A 27,944-nucleotide genomic window follows, 5' to 3' on the forward strand; every position below is an offset into this window, starting at 1 on the left:
TTTGGAAGTTTATCACAACTAATATTTCATTTAAGTTTTCATCATAAGTATACTTTTTCTGTTCACATTCCTGCCAATACTCCTACTATCTGAGCCTAAAATAGCTGAGAAAAGAGTACAAGAGCAGTATGGTAAATAGCACATTGTGCGACTTCGAGCATGGCGCCCAACAAATGAATGGTATAAATTTCAGATGTTTCCAAAAATCTTGCTGTCAGATAACACCTAAAAGCATGTGTACTGGTTGCCTGCCAATTGTAGTAACTGGTTCCATGCGATCCAGGTGTTCAGTCTGAGCATCTGCATGTGTTCTATCTGGCCACCCACATGTGTGACCACATTGGAAAAGGATCCTGTTACTCTGTGCTCAGACTGAGAGACAGGATCAGACTGCAAGTGGCCAGTATTACATACAATGTTCAATTTCACCTGCTGTCTGTACACAGTAGAGCAGTGCAATTTGCAGCCTAAACCAAAATTCATGGAAATGCAGCCTATCAATTCACTAAGAACTAACACAGAGATACTTTGTGTGTAGGAGACACTAACACCTGTCATACTGCAATTTTACATGTACGTTTGGGGATGTCTTAAGAAACCCTTCCATATCTAAATCCACCACTGTATTAAATCTTCTGAAGGTGCATTTAAATCATATACATTTTTTATTTTTTTTACTCAATTTGCATATCCTTGTGTAACATGCGGTCGGCACGCAGTAACAACAGCAGCACAGGATATTTCAGGAGAAGAGTTTGCTGATCTTGTGGAAGGCATTGACCAGTGTAATTTTGTACATGATAACAGGGTTTGTGATGAGGGCACCGTCATAATGTTGCAAATGGAAGGGAGACAGGAAGGATGTCTGGGCTTTGATATGAAGGTTTCTGTGAAACTGTTGCTGGAAGATTGTGGATCCAAATGAAACAAAGTTCATTATACCAACTTCTTGATTATAAGCAAGTGTGTGTGCCCATAAAATATGTATATAATGTATGTATTTTTCAACATTGCACTCACCAAAATAAACAATTAATGCTGTTCCAACTACTTTTCTATATTAAATAAACAGGGAATGTTAGCGTAACATAGATTACACTATGTGGAACCCACACCCATGGACTCACCAGACACAAGTTCTACTTCTAAACATTAATTTTAAACTTGTGTCAGATGTGTCCAGTGGCTGCTATTGCTTGGGGAGTATTTGCCTTTAAAAGTTGTATGCAGGTAAGCTTCAACCCAGATGAAAAGCATACCAATAGATCATGTTAGGACTGGCCAAAAGGGCCATATTGCTATTTTGCAATATGTGGATATTTTTACAATGAAATCAGTAGGAGAAGTATGGCATACCGCCATATACCTGGCCACTTCCACCACTGTCAGTGTGTGTGTGTGTGTGTGTGTGTATCTGTATGTATGTATATATATATATATATATATATATATATATATATATATACACACACACACAGACATATTTACATATTTCAAACATAGCAGATGATAGCAGCATAGTATATTTTACAGTATCTGTCATAAATCCCCTGTGTTACACTCCAACAGAGGCTGGATATATTTTTGTAGCACAAGGCAGCTTACACAGGCATGTGTAGTAATTAAGTCATCCAGACCAGACTAATACTATAAGAAACCTGTCAAATTGATGGAAGAAACAATTTTCCCCTTAGCAAGACGAGTCAACAATTCCTTCATTTATTCCCTCCCTTCTGGATGCTTAGCCTAGCTTGACTTACTGTACCTAAAAAAAAAAACTAAATCAAAATCACACTCTCTCTGGATCTGCTTGTTATTGTAAAAAAAGAATAAATAAATAAATAAATGCAGCATTGACTTTGGTATGTGTCAGGTTTTAGGATAGGAGTGGATCTGGTACAGAACAACAGTACAAAAGCGTTGTTATTAAACAGAAAAATGCTTTATGGAAAAAAGTCTTAAAACAAATAACTATCAGAGCCATTATATGGGGCATATTGAATTGTGCCGTTTCCGCGGCGTGTTAAAAATACTACTGTTATTACGGTAGTAGTTAGCTGGATTTCAGCTCGCGGCTCAGGGAGCTGCGAGCTGAAATCCAGCGAGAAAACTACCGTAATAACGTAATAATGCGTGGACCGCGAGATTTCAGGCGTTTCCGCCGACAATTGAATATGCCCCTATGAATATGATTATTATCCTGCTGGCAGGATTACTGCTGGATTCAACATCCCCACTTCACCCACCACTATGAAGTAACAGGCAATCCTGTCCAGTGTAGTTCCTTGTAACCATGGACAAGTCACTATCTCCCTTTTCCCCAAAGTAGATTGTAAGCTCCTAGTGAGATATGCAACTTGGCTGCTTTGATTAATGTAAAAATACTATGCTTAAAGACATAAAAATATAAGTGTTATTGATAGGGCATGTATACTGACATACTAACCAGAGCATTAAGTAAATAAATTGTTACTGCAATGATCCAGCAGTCGGCCCACTCATTTTTAATACTGCTACTCTCCTGAATTGCGCAAGTAATGGAGGTGCAAGAAAAGGGACCGCCACCGATACTAGTGAACCCCTCCAAAATGATAAATCCCATTAATACCATGCTTTAACCCAATAAGATATAAACATATATCCCATTAAGCCAGACACTGTCTTTAAAATTTTATAAAAAATATGACGGATATTTGTAGGTTTTGTTTGTTCATATATTTTTTTAATAACTGCATTGTAAACATATTTCAAACATACAATCTCACTCATACCAAAACTTGCACACACCTTTTGTACATATCACCTTATATAAATATAGGAGTACTTGCACACACGTGCAGGACTCTTTTTTGCATTTCTAAGTGAGAGCTCATTTTCCAAAGCACGTAAAAATAAATTATGCATACGGCATATGCATCTCTGTGGGTTTTTTGTTTTTTTCTATAAATATAAAGCTGGATATACATTTTAATACAGCTGGTAAAAAATAGGACGTCTAAATTGCATTTGGTTTAAAAAGAAACACAACAAAAAAATATTTGGCAAGTATTGTGCTCCGTTCACTGTCTTCAGTGCCTTTGCAACAGTTTTGATAATTAGAAAAATATAAAAACGTGTAAAAAACTTACAGGGGAAGTATCGCCACCTTAAAATGGGGAAAATAAAGCTGCGCGTGTAATACAAGACAAATAATATGGTTAACATGTATATTTTGGAACTATTTCCCCTTTAAGTCTTTCACTTTTTAGGCAGATTGGCAACGTGTTCATTTGCCATGTCATTCCTTCTAGCATGTAGCACCAGTTATTAAATATTACATTATGTCCACATTAGCAAACTGTCCAATAACATTTTAAATATGCTGTACACACACAGTACATATAATAAAATTATGGTATTTCTCAGTGCCATATTATCTCTTATCAGAAGGGTTATTGATTCTGATTTGTGTTTATTTGGTACCCATACTTGGCACATTCTTGATCAAGATCTCGGAGCATCTTGTCCTCTTTGGGTCTGTAAGGACGCACAAAGCTCTCAGTCTCTAGCAGTATCCTGTTCAGAGTCTTTTCATAGTTGACGTGCCTCCTTGCCATCAGGATATATTCCCTTTTCTCCAGTAGGTTGGGACAGTCACACGTGTTTGGGACCCACATGTATTCTCGTCTCAGGATAGGGAAATTATTCTTGTAGGCCATTACAACCTGGACATCATAACGTGTTTCCTTACCCACGATCTTTTTGCTGACAATCCTCCCTCGGAACACTGCAAAATTCCAAGTGAAAAAAAAGTTTGTTCTCTGTTAAGACTGCAGCCAGAGGTCTGCTCTTCTGTTGGCACAGAAAGAAAGGGAAATCACAGTCACTTACCAAAGTCCTTCTGACAGTATTGCTTGATTTTGTTTTGCCGTCCCTTTACTCTCCTGCACTTTCCACATTTATCTGCAATTAGAAAAGTAATCCATTGATTTTTCAGAGCTGAACTCAGAAAACCTGCGCTGATGTCACCATTTTATCAGCCTGCCTTTCTGTTCTCCCAAGCCAGTCTTATAAAACATTCACAAAACATTTGTGTTGCTATAGAAGTGGAGACCATTGTGTGGCTAATCACAAAGATATAAAAGTATCACTTTTTCCAGAAATGTGTGTGTTTTAGTTATTTAACCTGTTACAGCACTGTCTATCAAGGAACACTCCCCTCCATACAAACAATGCGGGGAAGAAAAATCTAGCAATACAATAATAAAGACCTTTGGGGCTTCAGGGAGTTTACAGCCCCCATCCCCATTTTCCACCAGACTAGTGCATCAGCGTTGGTGTTGCTGCTGTAGCTCATACTTCTGGGACTGGCGGCTCTGCTGGGCAGCTGCTGATTCAGAATGATTGAAAGCACTGCCTAAAGAGACAGCCTGTGCCTGATTGGACAAGTGCTGTGGCCAGCCAATAAAGAGCGGTCATTACTTCCAGTGTCGGACCCTGGGGCTTTCTGACGGGCTTCCAACCATTGTCAACCAATGGCACCTAGAGTCCTTTTCATTTCTCAATAAGAACAAAATATTCTGCTTTCACCCCACAGTAGTAAAAAATTAAAATCATAAAATGACTATTGAAAGACTGAAATGTAGATCTATTTGGAAATGACCTGCCCATTGCAAACTTAAATCTAGAGAGCTCATATCTCTGCTCTGGTGTATGAATGTTGCAGACATTCTTCCAGCCAAGCACACAGGCCAGGTAGAGAGAGATAGAATCAGACACTTCTGAGTCCGTGTTCCCGCAGCCAGAGAATGTGACACTGATATACCTCCTCTATTTCCACATGTTTAGCACGTATCAGTCGGCTACACTATCATCTGAAACAACAACAAGGTCCCGAGCGCACACACGCCCCATTCCTTTCCACACCACTGGGAGTTCACCATACAACAGAGCTAGGGAAATGTGTACCTGGCACCGGGCCAGGGTGTTTTTGCCAAATAGCTGACATCCTGACATTTTTTTTCCAGATAATTTTCTGCATCTTCGCTTTGCCACTCCTGAAATGATATCCTGCTAACAGATCAAAGGTAACATTTACAGGCAGCCAAGCAGAAACTAGGAGGTAATATGGAGTACAACACTAAATCAGTAATAGAAAAAGAACAAGCATATTACATACAGGCATCTCCCCATTGCCGAGACTGTTTACTGGCCAGGTGGAAAATCGTGTTAGGTTTGAAGGGGTGTGATGGAGTTTTTCTCAAACTTTTAACCCCCGTTACAATGGAAGAGACCATCCTTGTTGTCAAAGGACCACTAACCATCACAACCATTCACAAATATAGATGTAACATTTCAGTAACCTATCCCAATGCAAGACACTATAAGAAATCTCACAAAGCCTATAATGACCATTTAACTCACTGCAAGATGTTGTCTGTTGATAACAAGGTTAAATAGAATAAAAGCACATTTTTACATCCATACATAATTATCACTACCATTTATTTATATAGCGCCACCAATTCCGCAACGGTGTACACAGAATATTTTTGTCATTCGCATCAGTCCCTGTCCCATTGGAGCTTACAGTCTAAATTTCCCAACACACACAGATAAATGATAATTTTGTCAGCAGCTAATTAACCTATCACTATGTTTTTGCAATGTAGGAGGATACCGGAGCACACAGAGGGAACCCACACAAACACAGGAAGAACATACAAACTGCACACAGATAAGGCCATGGTTGGGAATTAATGAGGTGCAGGACACATGACGGCCGTGTGGTACTACATGTACCAGTGCACCTCTGTCGGCAATCCCTGAAAGCTGCAGTGCTGGGGCCAGAAATCAACATATAAGTGCTGAGCACACAATGAGGAAGTAGAGAGGTTTCAGGTTTTAAAGAGTGGATGGACTGCTGCGCAGTGATGTCACCATGCCGCGATTTCACCATATTTTACAAAGTGATCTCTGTCTCCAACTGTTCCCCAGCACTTGTGGGCAAGGAGGAGACAATAGGGAACTGTATTTTCGCCATCACCTAGGACCAGGGTGCATTTGGTATGTAACTGCATGTACACGAGTAAGTGTTACATGATCATGTTTCATATTGGTTAAACTTGTATTTTAGGTTTAGTAGACCTTTAACCTACAAGAATGCAGCTACATCCATGTCTTCCCACTCATTTCATAAAATACCACAGACTTTAGAAACAAGACTGAAAACAAAGAAACAAGCATTTCTGGAATACGTGGCTAACATGATATTTATGACACACAGAATATTAAATCATTCAGGGGTTGTTCACTGACCACTATCATAGTTCCAAGGAATTCTATCCCACATTTCTAGTGAAGGAGTTGGATTAATAAATTAACTGCCCTGTTTGCAGCAGACTTCAGTTTACCACCTGTTCTTATCTACATAGCACACTAACAATGAATACAAACATTACCAACATAGCAGCCCTTGGTCAGCAGAATGGGCACATGCCAGCATATACTCTCATACATGCTCACTACATGGGGGTTTACACTAAGCGTTTTACTTTTCAGCTACATTTTACTTCAACACAGATATTGAAGCCAGTAAATAAAAATGTTCTTCATATTCATTTTAGCTGGCCTAAAGCTCTGATGGTAGGGAGCCCAAATTAAAAGTCTTTATACCAGTCTGCTGGCTCACAATCCACAGTGCTTGCAAACCGATAACGATCGGTAGTAGATAGCATTCACCAAGTTTAAATACAGATTGTTATTCAACTATTTTGGGCAGCACGGCGGCTTAATGGCTAGCACTTCTGCCTTACAGCACATGAGTTCAATTCCCGACCATGGCCTTATCTGTGAGGAGTTTGTATGTTCTCCCTGTGTTTGCGTGGGTTTCCTCCCACACTTCAAAAACATACTGGTGGGTTAATTGGCTGCTAACAAATTGACTCTGGTCTATGTCTGTCTGTCTGTCTGTCTGTCTATCTGTGTCTTTGTGTGTTAGGGAATTTAGACTGTAAGCCCCAATGGGACAGGGACTGATGTGAGTTCTCTGTACAGCACCGAGGAATTAGTGGCACTATATAAATAAATGGTAATAATAATAATAATAATAATAATATTTCATGACATTCAAGGACCATGATATCACAGCAAGACAATGGTTAGAGAATTAGAAAATCCACACACCTCTATCACATGGCACAATGGGATAAGGAGTCACACACATGAAAGGTGCAGTGTCACATGGAGCAGCTGTTGGCTGTTCCACCTGGACCTCACTATGATGCTACCAATTGTATTCTTAGGAATATGTGATCACTGCTCTTCATTCATACAAACTAAACTTTCTTACACTGCATCCCTATACTTAATGTAAATCCCACCAACTACAAGGAGGGAGAGGAGAGATGAAGACAAATACAATGTGTAAAGTTATAGGACACACAGATGTGCTGTGCAAACTGGTGGTGGAAGATGAGAAGAAATGTTTATTACTTGCCATTACAGTAGGGCTAAAACCATCTAAAATGGAAATCAACACCCTAATAATGGTCAAATTTAACTGCAATCATGAAATTCTATAGCACCAGTTATATATATATATATATATATATATATATATATATATATAAAATATATAAAAATGTCTATCTTCCCATGTGTTAACATGGACCTACAACAGATGACTATTTTCCACCTTCTTGAGGTCCATTTTCGCAGTCTCATTGGTTTGGAAGGTCATAAAATCTTGCAAACAGCAAGACTTGAGAACATTTTCCTCATGACCAGGTAGGCTGCAAAGAAAATTTCCTAATCTCCTTCACACCCACCATTATATGGAAAGGTATAGACGGCAATCTTATGAAGCCCATCCCATAGAGAGGCAAGCTGAGGATTGTGAGTTCATGTAAGGAGAACACAGTGGAATCTTACACCCACATAATCCATGCAAAACAAGACCATGACAGGTTAGACAGAAACAGTGAGGCCTGGGTTCCTTGTAATGTATGAATCATTGATTATTACTAGGGTAAAGACAAGTCTAATTCTTCATTCATTTTTTTGTTTAATGAACAGAAAAGGTCTAAGAGATCTTATAGCGCTACTTACATTAAATACATGCTCTCTATTTCTCTATTTTGCAATTAGGTCTGGGTCAGTCTAAAAGAAATAATAAGCACATTCCTTTGTCCTCTGAAACATTTAGCATTAACATTTACCTGGCAGAGGAAGGCTCATGAGAAATATTTTATAACAGTTCTCAGGCTAAAGTCAGCTCAGGAAACAAACTTTACTGGGAACAGGTATGAATAAGGAATAGATATTCCAACCTCCAACAGAACTCTTAAACACAAAGTGAGCATATTGCTTAAGCTTAAATGTGTATATATTTTATACAACAGTCTCTCCCCCGATACCTGAAGGACGGGGCTCCAATGTCCTTGACACTTGGGTGCTTCTACACCATCCCTTCCCACTGCCTCTGTACCGGCTTGTTCTGCTGCCCCATGAAGCAGGGGAGGTTGAATTTCTGCACTACTGCAGTGGCTGTATGCCGATATTCAATGTCTCCTGAACTGGCTTCTGGACATCGGACCCTGTCTTTCTGCTAATGTGTTGTGACTGATTGACTTCACAAAGAACCATGTTTTGACAAAACGTTATTTATGTGGATCATGAGTCATCTACCCCAACATCCACAGGAAGGTTTTTAGGGAAAGTTGCCGATTCCCCTATTGAAAATTCAAGTTGTTGGGATGATATGCGCATAATTGTGCTACTGGATTGTTTCAACACTCCACTGCTATTGTCCTATGACATTACTATTATACTTTATAAAGTGCCATACATAACGCTTAGTACACAGCGCTTTACAATAAGGTGATCATGATTCAAACAATACAAACACATTATGTACCATGACATGAAACAGGTACATAATGTAAATGTAATGTAAAAAGGTAAATATGGCATGCCCAGAGGAGCTTATAATCTACAATCGGCTAGCAAATAAATGCCTATTTCACATAAGTATTATAAGCTCTACATGATTTCTGTCCTAGTGTAGTCTACAAACTACATTGTACAATAAATGTACAATGTTTAAATAGGGAGGAGAGATCTGCCTATGATTGCTGGTCATTTACTAGTGCCAAATAGTATGGATCTACTTTAGAATGGAGAGGTTTAACACTCTGCTACATTGCCGGAACTACCATTGGTGGCAGCAGGTGGGGTGCACAGGGGTCCACGGGGATAATGGGGACCACTGTATGGGGAACTAGCGAGCTGTGGGCCCCGGTTCCCTCCTACCTGCAGCGGGGCCCACAGCTTGCTAGTTCCGCCTCTGCTGTGCTATGTCTAATACAAGGCTGCGTTTGCATGAATGTAGGCAAAGTTCATTTATATGATCACCATACAGAATAATAGTAAAAACATATAATATTTACCATCTTTTTTAGATTCCTTTATCCTGTTCAACTCTGTGTTGTCTCTTTCAAGCCGAGGCTGGTGTGGGCGCTTCATGGTTGATGTTAGCCATAGTGCTGCACAGAGAAATTCAAAAGTGTAAAAGTAATTCCCTAGCGGTGTTTTATCAATACATGCTATTTACATAGTGCAAACATAATCTATGATGCTGAGCCGACAACGGAGAGAGCGACAAGGAAACGTATAAAAAAATGAACATCCTGAGCAGGGGAACCTGCACTCTCAAATGATTGCAAAGTGCTTATTGCACAGTTCATTGTCAGAGCACTTTCCTTTACATTCATGGCAGCCAAGTGTACAACTATAATGACAGTAGCACATACACTAAAGCTCTAGGACCCAGAGGATAGGAGCTGCCTCGAAGGCAAGGTCCCCATCATACTGAGGCAGTAACCAGGCCAGCCAATGTAACATGAAATCCGGGACAATCAGCGTCAGAGAAAGTTTCTAGTGGAAATAAAACTGGGACAATTCTGCTAATATTACCTTTGCTTGGCCTTATATTAAATTTATACAGGTCGTAATTGGATTAGGAAACAGGTGATGAAATGATATATATACAGTCCATGCACCTGTATCAGATATCCAGATATGTACATAGTGCAGTGTTGAGCAGTGTTTTGGAGACAAAGCAGATCTTGGTGAGAGAGTGATGGAGTTTAGTTGGGCAGATGCTTGAAGGGGTAGGAGACCTTTTAATTGTTGCTATGGAGCTCAGTATTTGTTAGTTTTGTCTCTGGTGGAAACACAGGCACATAACCAAAAAAAAAATGCTATCAATCTGTCTTCCTACAAAGTGATGCTCGCATGTATTACAGGATTCCAGAACAGAATACAATGACAACAATCAGGTGTACACTATTCTGCCAGTTCCAACAAATACATCTAGCAGGAATGTGTGTGCGTCAGACTATTTACACTATGTGTAAATGTAAAGGGAAGCAGATATGATAGTGTGAACATTTCAAAGCCATTTTTATCAGCTTACCAGACAGTAATTGGAAGGGAAAAAAATGTGTAATGACACTGTCTGCGATTATGATTGTATATGTGCTGCTTACATAAAGTGCATAGTGTGTGTCTGACATGTACTTCTGTTATTACAGACCAATTAGTTACTTCCAGACACTCCGCTTCTAATGGTCTCCGTGTCTTACAGTTTAATAGGCTCCACACTCCAAGCACAGTTAATCATAGTTTTTACAGTTAATCACAGCTTCATTAACTGTTATCATTAGACTCTGCTGTGGTATCCTCTAGTACATAGCATAAGACCATTAATCTTCATAATAAACAATTATTCTAAACGACAATGTCAACAGCATTGGGAGCACACAGGATGTTTACACTAAAAACCTGCTTTTCCTAAACCCAACAGCCAACACAGAGACCTATGCCGGCTGTATCACATGTTTCCAATGTTATTTCAGCAAGAGGTTCCCTGATTGACAGGTGAGACTGAGTGATGCCCCCTCTACTCACCACTGTGCCTCGTTGTTGGTGGAATGGTTGTGGTAGCCGGTAGCGTTGGTGATACGGCGGTCTCCAAAGTGTCATGTAAAGAGCTGCGGTCTCTCTGGTGGTGTATATAGTAATCCTTAGGAAGCCAGTACTCATACTCTATGCCTGAATTCTGCTCTGTGAAAAGGACCTAGAATATAAAGAATAAATGTTGCTAAATTAGAATACAGTATACATCTGTGCTTATGTTTCTTCTTCATTAGTTTACGACCTATTCCAGGTACATTCTTCTACGTTACATACATACTGTGTGGTCGGCTGCATGGGGACTTGTATGGTGACAGTTTTCAGAAAGTGGGAGTGGCTTGATGTCCTACCCGTAAGCAGGACACCAAGCACGTAAGCACATGAGACAAGCTGGACAAAGAGCTCTGAGCCTTTTAAAACAACAATAATACACCTCTAGCTTTCCATTATTAAAGGATTTGAACGAAAACAATTTTTGTTTTATATGAAAGGAGTTACTGATATGATACAACAGAGACAGTGTTCGGAATCTTATCTTCCTCTGCCTAATAAGGCTGATAATGGAGGAAAATAGCTCGCAGTGGCAAACACCTTAAGTCTTGCCATGAGGCATACACAGGAGAGGGCGAGGAATTTTTAGTCCGGAAGGCAAGACTCGACTCGGCAGCCTATTAGGAACATTTTAAAGGGAAAACAATAACATACAGGTGGCTCAGTGACCCAGCCCAAGGTAGCCCAGTATGGGACCGGCTCAGCCTTCCCCAGGGTATACATGTGGACCTATTTATATAATACAGTTTATACTTCTGGGTTATTTTTCTGATAAAACAACTCTTGAGTAGGAATTTTTAACAATGTGGAATTTTTTTGACACCAGAAAACTTGGTTTATTGCATCATCTAGTTTTTTTCTGGGATCATGATACACAAAAATTGTTGGTTTTGAAAACTTGAGCAACAATTTCAATTTATACTTTTTTTGGGCATTAGGATATATAATTATTGCCTTGAAAGTAATCATACTGATTTTTCTGCTATCAAGGTGTATTACATTATTTTTCCATAGAGTCATTTATGTCTGGCCAATATCCCTTTAATAAATGTTACGAATAAAAATAAAAGAAAATGTTGATTTTTTAATGTTTTATATCATTATGATATCACTTGAGTCCTAATTAAATAACCAAAACTATACAAATAAGCCATTTTATCCTTGAATTGAAGAATACAAATAATATCAAAAAGGATTCAACACTGGATTGACCTATTTAATATTTATTACAAAGTGCTCCGTTTGCTATATTTATTCTTACACATTTGTAAATGTTACATGATGAACTTTTATTAAAATTAACGTGTTTTAAGTGCTATGGTCCTTTAAACAGGTTATCATCCATTTTTTTGTACTTTGTTATGTGATTACTGTGTTTTTCAGACAGAACTGGTGTACTTATAAAATATATAGCTACAGACTGTCAGCGGCTGAAGGGCTCAGTGTCACACAAAATACTTAACTATTCTGAGACTCAACAAACACAAACATGTTGTATCTTTTACTGATTCAGTCTCTAGTCTCCTAAGATGCCAATTAAAAGAACACTTGAAATGAATTCTGCTGACATCTTTAAGTGCCGTGATTGTCAGTACCCAGACTCAGCAGTGTTATATGGTTATCTTGAAACCTAAAAAGACTGAAAGCTTTAAACAATTTTTTTAAAGAGTGACCAATGCTGAGCTAGGTCCAAAATCTGCACCAGCTTCAGAAAAGGACTGGAGTAAGTGAAGCGAATCGACCGAGTTTATGTAAAACACTTCAGAATATCTTTGTGCTGTAAGAAATATAATAAAAACGTTCCTTGTTTTGCAAACAACTTATTAGTAAAATGTGCCTCAGATGTTGATTAAGTCACAATGAGGCACACACACACACACACGCGCACACACACACACGCACACACACACACACACGCACACACACACACGCTACATGTCATATCTGCAATGAAAACAAATGATACTAATAATGTGGTTTCATAGAGAGGTCTCTTTAACACCACAATCTTCCCTGGTGTACAGAGGCCTCATATCACTACTCTACTGTGCTCTTGAATGACCTTACTTTTTCCATTAAGCAACTTGCAGCCTGTTGATTTTTACCGCCCTCCTTTGTTTTCCCCGAACCTCAACACAGCCCATGTCAGATACAGCTCTATCCACCATTACACAATCACATGAGAGGACAGGTCACTGCTTCTGTGCTGCTGTGAGCAGTCTGATTGGTTATAGGTTGCTCCACCCACTTCAAAATGGGGAACATCATCATTTATTTATATAGCGCTACTAATAACGCAGCGCTGTACAGAGAACTCCCTCACATCAGTCCCTGCCCCAATGGAGCTTACAGTCTAAATTCCCTAACACACACCCACACAAACAGACAGAGTAGGGTCAATTTGATAGCAGCCAATTAACCTACCAGTATGTTTTTTGGTGTGTGGGAGGAAACCTGCGCAAACACAGGGAGAACATACAAACTCCTCACAGATAAGGCCATGGTTAAGAATTGAACTCAGTGCTGTGAGGCAGAAATGCTAACCACTAAGCCACCGTGCTGCTCATGAAGATAGATAGACAGAGAGGTACTAGCTCCAGTCAAACGCACCCTAAAACATTTGTTGGTTTTGGAGGGCTGTCAGAATAGCAACCAATTCACGGCTTAGCATTCACATGATTTTTTGCTTCATTATAAGCAGGTGTAATAAAGCATACAGATACCCCAGTAAATACTGGAAACGACTGAGATAAATCAAGAAATAAACAAAAATAAATATAATTTAAATAAATATATAAAACTACAAACCATGATATGCAAGTCCTCATCTGTTGGTCCTGTTGCCTCAAGACTCTCCTTATTGTCAGCAGAGCGCTTGTACTGGATCTTGGTACCTGCCACATTGAAGACTCCAGGATGGTTAATGGCCCAGTTTCCATTGATCACATAATGATAATTTCTATTTCTCAGAGCTGTATGAAAGGAAAATTGTGTAAGGAGAGTGCACAGGCTTACACAGCAGAAGATTGCAAAACACACATTCCACGACTCTCTCAATAACAAGACTTAAGAAGATGTCTGGCTCCACGGAGTGCCCCGTTCTACAGCGCTACCTGCTTTTATGAGTCACTGTAATGTATAACTAATGAATATGAGCGCATCATACTTTTATAACCAATTATTAAGTAATACATTTAAAAATCATAAAACAGGGCAAATAAGACAGTAAACTTTATAAAGTCTGAACATGTTTGTAGATTTTACCTTTTTTTTTTCCTTCATAACATATTAGATAATAAACATGCTGGTCTAACGGGTTCTCTGAAGAAGGCTTGCAACACACTATCTTAAACTGAATTATTTTGAAACCTTTGCTCTGTGGATAATCACTTGTTTATTAAGGCAGTGGATGTGTATAAATGTTGCGGCACAAAAAAGCATTCCTATAATTACTATACCGTGCCAGCCATATCTAAAATAAATAGAAAAACCTAGGGAAAACCTGCTTCCTTCCCTTGGAGAGACCTACTTTGGAAACAGCAAACAAAATTTCTCTCATCTACAGCATTTTTTTTTTAAATAATCATTATCTCTGCAAATATGCTTTAAGATGTGTTTCACCGTTTTGAAAAGATCTGAGGAAGTAGTGTGTTGAAATAGTGTGCTACCATAGATAACAAATACAAATATCAAAAAAACAAACAAACGCTCAAAAAGAACAGATGATCCTAATCGTAAAGTGCTATGGCATGTGCTGGCATTATATAAATAAGCATTAAGAATATTATGGGGGAGGGGGGGGATTCAATTAAGGCTGCGCATTTTTACTGTTACTACGGTAAAATCTACGCCCATTTTCCCTCACACCTCTATAGGGTGAGATTTCTGTAAAAATCCTGCAGAACATCAGGGCCAATTAAATTCTCACCTAAATGTTACGAATACAGAGGGGAAAAAAAAAAAAAATCACCCTGGACAACTCCTATAGATTGCAAGCAGGGCCCTCTTACTGCTTTGTCTGTCTGTTAATACCCAGTCTCAGGTTATAACTGGGCTCCCAACTGAAAACCGCTACAGAATATGCTGGCGATATATAAATAACAGGGAGTAGATTGATGGGAAATAAAAGATCCACTACACCTAAAACAAATTGGTTTATATAAAAGAACTACTAATATTATTAACAAATATATGTACAATATGTAACATTTTCAGGAGCATGAAGATATTCAAAATAAATTTGTGTTTGTGGGGGAAGCACATATATTCCTGTGCACAGCACACTTCCTTCCAGGAATCCCACTGATGAGCTCTGCAGACAACCTCCTTTGCAGAAATGATCAGACAATAGAATAATAGTTTACAATTAAATACACAACAAATACATAGCAAATGTAAATAAAATATCAAACATCTATCAAGGTGTTACATACATATTTGGAGGAATGTAACTCTTCCATGTAATGCAATTTGAATATCAGGTTTGGCAGTCCTTTAAGAGGAGTACCACAGTGGATCTAGTCATTCATTATAAATATGGCATTTTATCCTGCCATGTATTCATGTCGTATAATCATTCACATTCAATAAACACTACACACAGCGGACAGTCTTTCTTCCTTTCGATATTTACCGTGTGACCTACAATAAAGCTATTGCACCACTATAATCTGAATTTTCTTTGTATTGGTAGAGCATTTGTGTGTGTCAATGTGACATCATTTCATACAATCCTTTCATTACTCTGAATTAGCATTTGCAAAGATTAAGGTGCCCATAAACACTGCCATTTTGATGCCCTGCTAAGTCATTTTAGACTTATCTGGCTGTAAACCACAGCTTCTATGGTCACAAAACATATATAAAATCTGATGGGTTTCCATCTACAAATGATAGATGCATCTGTCCATGTATCACCACTGCTATGAGAACTCCATCAGTTATTCTATTGGCTATACTCATCTATGTACGTGTATGGCCAAATCTGTCAGAGATCCGGCTATACACACCAGATTATACAAATATCCACATTAACATATGTGCACTAACAATACATTATAAACTGTACATGGCAGCATGGTGGCTCAGTGGTTAGCACTTCTGCCTTACAGCACTGGGGTCATAAGTTGAATTCCCGACCATGGCCTTATCTGTGTGGAGTTTGTATGTTCTCCCCGTGTTTACGTGGGTTTCCTCCGGGTGCTCCGGTTTCCTCCCACTCCCAAAAAAACAAACATACTGATGGGTCAATTTAGCTAGCAGCCAATTAACCTTAGTCTCTCTGTGTCTGTTTGTGTGTGTGTGTGTGTGTGTGTGTTAGGGGAATTTAGACTGTAAGCCCCAATGGGGCAGGGACTGATGTGAGTGAGTTCACTGTACAGCGCTGCGGAATTAGTGGCGCTATATAAATGGTAATAATAATAACAATAATAATATTATCTTGGAAATTCTGTGTTAAAACTAAAAGTAGTATCTATATATTTAATATTTACAAAATTCCAGTATACATTATAAATACCAATATCCGCATACATCCTCAACACAGGGGAATGCCCAGTTTTTATATCAATCCATACTGTCCAGTTAACAAAACCGTGAAATGCACTCTTATATACTTAGCAACTCTCCAGCAGTAGGGATCACTCCAGCTCTTGGAAAGAGCTGGAACATTGCTGTATCAAAGGAAAAACGCTAACAGTAGTTGGCAACCTGCCTAGTTGTATTGTAGGGTAGTGGGGGTAGTGGATAAGGACGTGAGCACTCAAACTACAATTTTTTCACTTGGTATATATCACAGAAATCTCCAGGTCACAAGCAAAAACAACTTTAAAATATGTTCATTTTAACACCAGAAGACAGCATAACGTTAATATTGTGTAAATCATCTTACTATCAAGTGGCGGATAAAAAAAAAAAAGGGAGGTTGAGTTTCCTTTCAAATGTTTCCATGTCTTTACTTTTCAAATTATTTGTCTTCTACTTCACATGCCACAAGTGTCAGTAAATGGAAAAATTCCAGTACCGGTGATGGAGCAATGACTGAGCTGTACATTTAATGAATGACAGTGTTATTCATTCGTTATCCGTACATAGCAATCAGCACATATGAATGCAGAAAAACAGATCTCATTCCCAGGAGGTGAGGAATAGCCTGAGAAGACGTAGTAGGAGGCTGGAGAACATTCAATTGTCTCTGTTTAGCCGATTCCTGGGCAAGATGTTACCTGTCTGCCTCGTGAGTCCAATGAACAGATAAGAATATGTTTAACTGAAAGCCAGAGGGCTTTCATATGCGTCCTAATGGGATATTCAGCTCAGATTATACACAAGCTCTCAATGATTATTTTTGGAAAGCATGTAATTCTTTTTCCATGACATATCTAAAATAAAAATGCATGCGTTCAGCGCTGCCTTTCTGGAACAGAAAAAATAATGATGTCCCTGGATCCATGTAGTAAAAGAACTAGTTGTACCTTTACTTAAAGAGACAAGTCAGGACAACACAATTCCTTTGGCCTTACACAGCAGTGTCAAATATTCCCTTCCATCCACATACCATCACATTACTTTTAGTCATTTTGTTGTCGGTGGGTTGATAAAATAAATAAAATGAAATCCCTTTTGGGAAACATGGAGGTCAGAAAGACAATTATTATTATCAAATGTTGTTTATAAAACGCAAAAATATCCAAGTAGTTAATGCCCTTAATTCACATTAAAGTGTATTAGATATCTAGTGGTCTATGCGTTAAGATAATTTCACACAGTTTCCGCATCTTTTAAGTATAGTTGCTATGCATTTACTGCCTAATGGAGGAAATTTCACAGAAATCTCCTCCATTTAGGCAAATATCGTGCAGCATCGCAGTCCCCATAGATTCATATGGGGACTGCGATGTTCTGCAATGCATTTAAAAAGCTTTGCATTGCACAGGATGGCGTTACCTGTCTTTTTCTGTGGGATTCCACTGAAGCCTCTCTGGCTTTGCAGAATCCGATAAAGTGAAAGTGAGGTGTAAAATACTTAGCAGACATGAGGTTTTGCGCAAGTATTGAACAGAAGGGGGGGCTTACTGGATTCGGGCGGAGCAGCGTTCTGCTGCGCTACATATTGATAGGTTCCACATCCCCACTGTCACCAATGATGCATAGACCTCCCTAGTGACAATGGTGTCAGCCATTCTGTTGGCTGAACAAATCCTCTTGAGAATGTAACCTATTAGTTCACTGTGAATGAGTGACATCACTGAGTGTATCCTATGTAAGCAAATTCATTAGTTTAAAGTCACCAGTTAGTTAAGCTCACTAAACGCTGTTCATACCTTGAAGCATGCACTATAAAATGCTTGAGTTACCTGATGTGCCAGAACAGAAGTTATTAGTGTGGCAATAATTAGCTATCCACCAAATTATAAGAAACAAAGTGCTTATTCTATGTCAAGCTACTGTCAAAACATATCTTGTTCCATCTTCATACTCTAAAAATATGTATAGTCTATTTAGTCTAGATGACCAGCTACTGTCAAACCACCACTACCATGAAGTTTGATCAGCTATTATTCAACTAAGACCACAGTGTCTGTAGACTGACAATATCTAACAAGAAGCACAAATCATACAGATACAATATGAAAGGCTTACGGCACATTATGTAGGAACTTCCAATACATACATAGTTCAGAAGTTTTGGACAAATACAAAAGAGAATTGCATTATTTCCATGCTGATTTACAGACAGAGCACTGCGTCACTGCGGTCAATGGAGGATGTTCAACTATTATTATTATTATTAATTTTTATTTATAGGGCGCCACAAAGTGTCCGTAGCGCCGTACAGGGACAAACAAGTACAATACAAGGTGGGACAGCACGGTACAATAAACAATAAGCACAGAACTCAGTAAGCTCAAAGCACAGCTAGAGAGAGGGAGAGGGAAGACCAGCAAGCGCTGGAGCCCAAGAGGAAGGGCACGGATGACGGGGAGACCCCCAGAGGGGTGGGGGGAAAGGTAGCTGGAGAGAAGAGTTAGAAGTGAAGGAAACAGGAGGAGAGATGGTCCTGCTCAAGGGAGCGTACAATCTAAAAGAAATATGTGTATCGTATATATCGTATCGTATATATGAAGCATTAAGAGAGACTGCAGTAATATTTTCCCATGAAGTATTAGGTCACATCACAGTTTATGATCCACATTTTAGAATGTCTGGTATTTTAATAGACATCTTTTACTACTTTTAGGATAACAACTAAGCACAGAACATAAACATGGAAGTCGGACTATTTCTATGAAAGTTAGGACAATGCACCTGCCCTGTACGTTCACACACCTGCAATGTCCTCCTACAGTCTCCACTTACCCAAATAATTGTTGCTCTCGTCAGTCACCCTGATATTAGTGGCACCTGCAGGGATCATGGTCACTTCATTGTATCCAAATAGCCCTAAAAATGACAGTAATGAGGAAAGGTGAGCCCTGCCAGAACATTAGAGGCATTATAATAAAATGAACCATTGTATTCATCCCTTCCGATAATTCATTTGTCTGAGTGGAGACTCCGGGATGATTTCTACAGGCAGACACTGCCCTGGTACAGGGGTTAATAAAATAAAGAACCTGCGTACGGAGGGGAAATTCGCTGAAGCTGTTATATTTCTACATGAATGTGAAGAATTTAATTTACTACCACCAGGAATTAACCGGATTGGTTTCAGCTGTTTGCAATGTACCATAACCAGCCAAGTTTCTTTACCTGATTATTTACATTGGACTTTATCTCCAACAATTAAACAGTAAACACACTACCTGGGTCTTTAGCGAGACATTGCTATGGTTTCAGACACCAAGCAGACAAATATAGACTAAAACTAATCTTACAATCTGTAACGAAAAGTTACATAAATATTTTACAACATGAAAACAAAACCTACATATTTCTGTCCTTATCCACCTTTGCTACCTGCCTAAAGAGTTCTGTATTTAATACTACAACACAAGGCCCTTTTGACTGCACACTATGCACAACAGAATTTCACATGCAGACTTTACATTAGGAAATTACTACTTAATATGTCAATAATTAGAATTGTAAAGCCCCAAGAAAACCATTTTAAAGAGAATTCAATTGGAGAAATCTGTAAAAAAAATGACATGTTGTAGAGGAAGGTGAAGTGTCTGGAACTCAGAAAAGCTCTGTTTACTCGAAAAAGCATTGAAAAGTTGCAAAAGCACACTGGCATTTTTCCATGAAAGTCTGTCCTACATCCCAAGTCATAGACTTGGGGCTAGATTTACTAAAGGGTGGTTTGGTGAAACCACTGGTTTTCGACCGATTTTCCGGCGGTTTTAAAACAGTCGGATTTGCTAAAGCCCAAACCGCCATTAAAAAGAACAGAATTGACATTTTTCAAAACCACTTTACAAATCGCCTTCTCGATTTTAACAATGGTGAACAAACAAACCATTGGATTTACTAAGCCGTGGTTTGAAAAAACGCCACCCAAATGGCCAAAATAAAAGAGGTGGTTGAGAGTGGGGAGATTGCTTAAACTGCATGCTGTTTGAGCTATTTTGCCATTCAGAACATAAGATAAAGCTCCACTAACACTTAAATTATTTGGGTAATCATTATTTATTGATTAAGGGCCAAATTAAATTAATTTAATATTAACTTATGGGGCATCTTTTTTTTTTTTTTTTTTTTTTAAGGGGACACTATTATAGCATTATACTATGGGGAAATGTGAATATATGGCCAAAAGTTTTGAGAATGACACAAGTATTGGTTTTCTCAAAGTTTGCTGCTTCACTGTTTTTAAACCTTTTTGCCAGATGTTGCTATGGTATACTGAAGTAAAATTACAGGCATTTTATAAGTGTCAAAGGCTTTTATTGACAATTACATTAAGTTTATGCAAAGAGTCAATATTGGCAGTGCTGACCCTTCTTTTTGAAGACCTCTGCAATTCGCCCTGACATGCTGTCAATCATCTTCTGGGCCTCATACTGACTGATGGCCGCCCATTCTTGTCTAATCAGTTTTTGGAGTCTCTCAAAATTTGTGGGTTTTTGTTTGTCCACCCGCCTCTTGAGGATTGACCACAATTTCTCAATGGGATTAAGGTCCTGGCCATGCACCCAAAATTTCAATGTTTTGATCCCCGAGCCACTTAGTTATCACTTTTGTCTTATGGCAAGGTGCTCCATCATGATGGAAAAGGCATTGTTCATCACCAAACTGTTCTTGGATGGTTGGGAGAAGTTGCTCTTGGAGGATGTTTTGGTACCATTCTTTATTCATGGCGGTGTTCTTAGGCAAAATTGTGAATGAGCCCAGTCCCTTGGCTTAGAAGCAACCCCACACATGAATGGTCTCAGGATGCTTTACTGTTGGCATGACACAGGACTGATGGTAGCGTTTACCCTTCCTTCTATGGACAAGCGTTTTTTAAGATGCCCCAAACAACCTGAAAGGGGATTCATCAGAGAATATGACTTTACCCCAGTCTTCAGTGGTTCAATCCCTGTACTTTTTGCAGAATATCAATCTTTCAGTGATGTTTTTCCTGGAGAGAAGTGGCTTCTTTGCTGGCCTTCGTGACACCAGGCCATACTCCAAAAGTCTTTGCCTCACTGTTCGTGCAGATGCACTCACACCTGCCTGCTGCCAATCTTGAGCAAATTCTGCACTGGTGGTGCCCCAATCCCGCAGCTGAACCAACTTTAGGAGACAGTCCTGGCGCTTGTTGGACATTCTTTGGCACCCTTCTTCACAACTATAGAACCTCTCCTTGAAGTTCGTGACGATCCGAAAAATGGTTGATTTAGGTGCAATCTTACTAGCATTAATATCCTTGCCTGTGAAGCCCTTCTGGTGCAAAGCAATGATGACTGCACATGTTTCCTTGCAGGTAATCATGGTTAACAGAGGAAGAACAATGATTTCAAGCACAGCACTCCTTTTAAAACTTCCAGTCTGTTATTCTAACTCAATCAGCATGACAGAGTGATCTCCAGCCATGTCCTCGTCAACACTCTCACCTGTGTTAACGAGAGAATCACTGACCTGATGTCAGCTGGTCCTTTTGTTGCAGGGCTGAAATCGAGTGAAAATGTTGCTTTTGGAATAAAGTTTATTGTCATGGCAAAAAGGGAAATTAATTGCAATTCATCTGATCACTTTTCATGACATCCTGGAGTATATGCAAATTGCCATCATAAAAACGGAGGCAGCAAACTTTGTGAAAAATAATATTTGTGTCATTCTCAAAACTTTTGCCCATGACTTTAATATTAACTGATTGTTAATGGTGGATCTAATTATTTTTGTTGCACAATTTGGCCTTAGTACATGAATAATATAACAATTCAATAATTTTTTTCCCTTAATATAATGAATTTTTTCCCCCCATAAGTTTAATATTAAATTAATTTTGTCCCCTTAATCAATAAAAAATGATTGCCCAAATAATTTAAATGTCAATGGTGCTTTAAATGACAATTTAAATGACAAAACCACAGTCAGTTTAGCTTTTTCAATCCACCACACATCACCATCCATTTTAAATTGCAGCCTCAACCCGCCCTATAGTAAATGCAGTGGTTTGGACCACTAAACCGCCGGCGATGTGTGGCAGTTTAAAACAGCCACCAAACTCGATTGTTAATAAATTTAGCCCTTGGAGTAATGAATAAACTGCAGTTTTGCAGATCACATAAAACTAGACAATATCCTGTCTGTGTGGAGTTTGTATGTTCTCCCCATGTATTGGGGAGAAGTACTTTTGTATTGTGCAAGTACTGCGGTTTCCTCCCACGGTCCAAATACATACGGGTAGGTTAATAGGGTTTCTGAGAAAAATGGGCCCTAGTGTGTGTATGTGTGTGGTAGGGGATTTAGATGGTAAGTTCCAATGTGTGTGGGGCGGATGTGAATAAATAAATAGGACAGCAACTGAGCATGCCCAAGATGGCTGCTTCAGCGCCTGCAAAATATGATAAGTGCTTTGAGTCCTATTGGGAGAAAAGCGCTATATAAAAGAAAAAAATATTATTATGTAGTAATAATAATAATAATAATAATAATAATAATAATAATAATAATTTGTCCATCATTTCAGCCACAAGCATAGAGGAAGTCACTGCAACAAGATAATAAAATGAATAATTGTGCATGTTTTGTACCAGAGTAACACAGACTCCAATTACAGCCATAACTACAAGTCTGTGGTATGCATGTGAGGTCTGATAGTGGAATGCTATACTTAGAAGTACAGTAGGGTATATTCCAAATAATTGGACCACTTTAACATATGTCAATCCTTTACCTTAGATTCGCTTCACACGAAGATGCATTAGCTCATACTGTCTAACATGCTGACACTAAACTATTATGGAAATACTAATCCCCAGCTTTACTGGAGTCAGGGAGTGTTCTCACAATAACTGTAGATGGAATGTGAATGAAGCTATGATCAAGACACAGACAGGCACTACAATACTGATAAACCCTTATGTCAGCTCAGGTTATTAGACAGACAGCTAATGAAGTGACTGAAATGACAAGGTAGTACTATACAAGTTCATCCATTATGATAATACCTGGATGTGCGGATGTATTTGACTATTTAATGAGTTACTCAGTGTAGAAACAATTGGACAAATCAGATGTAATCAGCATATCTCAGTTCTAGCCCTGGTGTCTAGGCCAGCAGTGACCTGTACTCTCAATGATCTAAGTGCAGGGTGACAATTACCAGAAGCCGGGTACTTTGTAGAGTAGATATTGTGATGGTGTCGGCAGGATACGTTTTTCCCACCGCAAACTCCACAGATATCCGTCTTCTCATCCGATCCTAAGATGAAGTCACAGCCAACTTGCTGGGAAAACAAGGATGTAAAAAATTGTATTTCTCACATTTGCCTTAGTGCATGCAAGAAGGAGAGAAGCTAAAATGCAGTATTTGTTACTGATGACATGAGGTAGAGAGTTGTTCATTTTCTTTATTAATGAGAATCAGTAACCAGGCTCTAAATGTACTATGTAAATAACTGTTTATAGATACAAGAATTGGGAATAACCCTCTACAAATCCGTTAACAATGCATAGGACTGTCTCTGATAATGCTGCTACTTCCATATTCACGTAAAAGCCGAAACATCTCCTTTTTTAATCTGCAATATGTATTTTTATTAAAACACATGGGGGCTCACCTAAGCAGCGGATACAGACATACGTACAGGGTAAGAGAAGCACATAAAAAAATAAATTTCTATATTAATTAATTTCTAAATTAATATATATAAGTAGTACATACTACAGTCCCATTATCGTACTTGTGCACAGTACTGTACTATAAACAAAGTGTCACATACAAAAGTGAATATAGTGTTGACTGTGTTCTTTATAAATGTGAAAAATCACATTTTCAGTATAAAATCTAATACAAAACACAAATTAAATGAAAATACAAACATCTGCACGTCATTGATTCATCAGTCAATTACACGGTAAGGACAGGTGTAACTAGCTATTACACAGACCACTTAGTGCATGTGGCAATAGATGGACATTTACTATAGAATTAAATATATCTGAAAGAAGATTTATCCTACTCCTATAGCTGGAGAAATGTGGGCATTTAATAGTCTTCATATGTAAAGTGGGCTCTACACATTTATGCACATCTGTACGTTAGATATACGCTCCAAAATCATACTAGTAGGTTAATTGGCTGCTATCAAATTGACCTTAGTCTCTCTGTCTGTGTGTGTTAGGGAATTTAGACTGTAAGCCCCAGTTGGGCAGGGACTGATGTGAGTGAGTTCTCTGTACAGCGCTGCGGAATTAGTGGCGCTATATAAATATATGGTGATGATGATGATGATAAACTGACAATAGTATTAATTTTTCCCTGCTCAGAAAAGGCCTCAATCTGCTATATTAAGAGCAGAGCGGTGGCCTCACGGAAGTGCTCAGGCACTGGAGGTGGGTGTGGCCCAGCACTGCTCTGCCGGGCACTGGAGGTGGGTGGGGGCCAGCACTGCTCTGCCGGGCGCTGGAGGTGGGTGGGGGCCAGCACTGCTCTGCCGGGCGCTGGAGGTGGGTGGGGGCCAGCACTGCTCTGCCGGGCGCTGGAGGTGGGTGGGGGCCAGCACTGCTCTGCCGAGCGCTGGAGGTGGGTGGGGGCCAGCACTGCTCTGCCGAGCGCTGGAGGTGGGTGGGGGCCAGCACTGCTCTGCCGAGCGCTGGAGGTGGGTGGGGGCCAGCACTGCTCTGCCGGGCACTGGAGGTGGGTAGGGTCCATCACTGCTCTGCCGGGCACTGGAGGTGGGTGGGGGCCAGCATTGATCTCCAGGGCACTGGAGGTGGGTGGGGGCCAGCATTGATCTCCTGGGCACTGGAGGTGGGTGGGGGCCAGCACTGCTATGCCGAGCACTGGAGGTGGGTGGGGGCCAGCACTGCTATGCCGAGCACTGGAGGTGGGTAGGGGCCAGCACTGCTCTGCCGAGCACTGGAGGTGGGTGGGGCCCAGCACTGCCCTGCCGGGCACTGGAGGTGGGTGTGGCCCAGCACTGCCCTGCCGGGCACTGGAGGTGGGTGGGGGCCAGCACTGCTCTGCCGGGCACTGGAGGTGGGTGGGGGCCAGCATTGATCTCCTGGGCACTGGAGGTGGGTGTGGTCCAGCATTGATCTCCTGGGCACTGGAGGTGGGTGTGGGCCAGCACTGCTCTGCCGGGCACTGGAGGTGGGTGTGGTCCAGCACTGCTCTGCCGGGCACTGGAGGTGGGTGGGGGCCAGCATTGATCTCCCGGGCACTGGAGGTGGGTGGGGGCCAGCACTGCTCTGCCGAGCACTGGAGGTGGGTGGGGGCCAGCACTGCTCTGCCGAGCACTGGAGGTGGGTGGGGGCCAGCACTGCTCTGCCGAGCACTGGAGGTGGGTGGGGGCCAGCACTGCTCTGCCGAGCACTGGAGGTGGGTGGGGGCCAGCACTGCTCTGCCAAGCACTGGAGGTGGGTGGGGGCCAGCACTGCTCTGCCAAGCACTGGAGGTGGGTGGGGGCCAGCACTGCTCTGCCGAGCAGTGGAGGTGGGTGGGGGCCAGCACTGCTCTGTTGGGCACTGGAGGTGGGTGGGGGCCAGCACTGCTCTGTTGGGCACTGGAGGTGGGTGTGTTCCAGCATTGCTCTCCTGGGCATTGGAGGTGGGTGTGTTCCAGCTTTGCTCTCCTGGGAATTGGAGGTGGGTGTGTTCCAGCATTACCGGGCCCCTCCCACCCTGGGCCCCTGCACCACTTATTGTTCTGCGTTGCTTCCTCACTCCATTATAGACAACTTATGCTGCGGTGTGAAAAAGTGGAGATATTCCCTACAGCAACCAGATTCTAGTTATAATTTATTTAGTACATTCTACAAAATGACAGCTACAATCTGATTGGTTGCTAAAAGCAACATCTCCACTTTTTCAAACCCGCAGCTTGATACATTTACCCCAGAGAGTCTGCAAACACGTCTGTCATTGGGTGATTGCTGCATTAGAGAAGCACCTTCCACCCAATATAGCAGCCTGCTACAGAGGAGGGAAACTGCCCTTGAGGGACACATTTGGTCAAGGGTCGTGTAAATAATTCAGTTCTGTAATACACAGACTTTGACATATATTAAAAGTTAAATAGTGGCTTTATTTGCTCTTTAATGTGAACTTACAAATACAGGTAAAGCATAGTGAGCCATCCAGTTTGTAGAAAAAGTTTATAGAATGTTTTAGTAAACACTTGTCCATTCTTACCAGGCACTGCCCATTGACACAGACACCATCATACTCTGTTCGGCATGACGTCCCATCCAATACTCTGCCAAAGTTGTAATAAAAATTTTGCCCTTGTGCCAAGCAACTTAGCTCACAGTCTCCTTGCCCTTATTAGGAAATAGAAAAACACGGGACATTTATTCTGAACCATTATGCATGGAGATACTGTAACGCAAGAAACCATTTTGTACACATTGAAGCTACATACAATTTAACGGTGTATGGGATGTGGCAGGAATGGGTATACGTATGTCTCATTTTTGTTTGTTGGCACCAGCCAAGAACTTCAGGGGGATTGCCATTGACTAGGCACACCCCACTCACAGTAAATATAGTAGATTTGTATTTTGGCCATATGTCATTAGTGACATATAGAAAAATAATGAAAAAATATTTGTTTTACCTGACTGGAAAGGGGTCCATCTGTAATAATTGCCCATTAAAGGCTTGTTGTTGTAAGCAGAGCATTGGAAGTGTCTGAAATCTGTCACTCCTGATGGACACTCCTGTGTAGGATAAGATTTAGAAAAATATTAGAATATGCTGCATATCACAGCAACTCCAGTCCATAGGATTCAAGAGCGCAATATAAACTTGACCCCACCTTCAAGTTACACACTTGGTACTGTCTGGTGTCTCCTGGGCAATCTGGTCCTGAAGAATCTCTATGAAGAAACAGCACAGATCAAGGAGGAGAACTGAAAACCTCAACAGCCAGCAAAAAGGGTTAACGTTGTAACAAGACACCGATCACACATTATCTGGTTACAGAAATACATCTTTTAAGATTTTAGAACAGACACATGAATTCTTCTACTGACAAGTCGGCAGGACAGGACGTGTTTTCGACACATAAATAAAAGGCGTCATAATGGCCTAAATAATTTGTTTAAACGGCTTACAAAAAGCACATAGTTTGGGTTTATATGATGAAAGTCATTTCTCATGTGCCTCAATGAAGAGCAATGAACCGTCTCTAGGGTTACAGCTGACAACTAAACCATAAACAGTAAGTGGAAATGATATCTATAAAAAGCACTCCAAATCAAACATAAAGTGCAAACAAATGTGATAACTTTGTCATTTACATGCCATGTGTTAGGTCTGCTATTTTTATACCACTTCCGTTT

At 40.2% G+C, this 27,944-nt stretch overlaps 1 protein-coding gene across 1 annotated transcript in view; it reads right to left on the reverse strand.

The window, feature by feature from the left end:
* Positions 1-2,700: 2,700 nt before the first annotated feature.
* Positions 2,701-27,944, reverse strand: part of LOC142151820 (ADAMTS-like protein 5) — a 39,491-nt gene continuing 14,247 nt past the window's right edge. Inside the window, exons 4-13 of the mRNA XM_075207842.1 lie at positions 27,419-27,479; positions 27,218-27,320; positions 26,794-26,921; positions 23,762-23,885; positions 19,366-19,449; positions 13,816-13,979; positions 10,951-11,119; positions 9,429-9,524; positions 3,871-3,942; positions 2,701-3,766 (exon numbers count right to left, since the gene is read on the reverse strand). Coding sequence (XP_075063943.1) covers positions 3,432-3,766; positions 3,871-3,942; positions 9,429-9,524; positions 10,951-11,119; positions 13,816-13,979; positions 19,366-19,449; positions 23,762-23,885; positions 26,794-26,921; positions 27,218-27,320; positions 27,419-27,479 — 1,336 coding nt within the window. The 3' untranslated portion in view covers positions 2,701-3,431. The remainder of the gene's footprint in view (positions 3,767-3,870; positions 3,943-9,428; positions 9,525-10,950; positions 11,120-13,815; positions 13,980-19,365; positions 19,450-23,761; positions 23,886-26,793; positions 26,922-27,217; positions 27,321-27,418; positions 27,480-27,944) is intronic.

The sequence above is a fragment of the Mixophyes fleayi genome, chromosome 4 (genome assembly GCF_038048845.1).
Source record: "Mixophyes fleayi isolate aMixFle1 chromosome 4, aMixFle1.hap1, whole genome shotgun sequence".
In the NCBI taxonomy this organism is placed as follows: Eukaryota; Metazoa; Chordata; class Amphibia; order Anura; family Limnodynastidae; genus Mixophyes; species Mixophyes fleayi.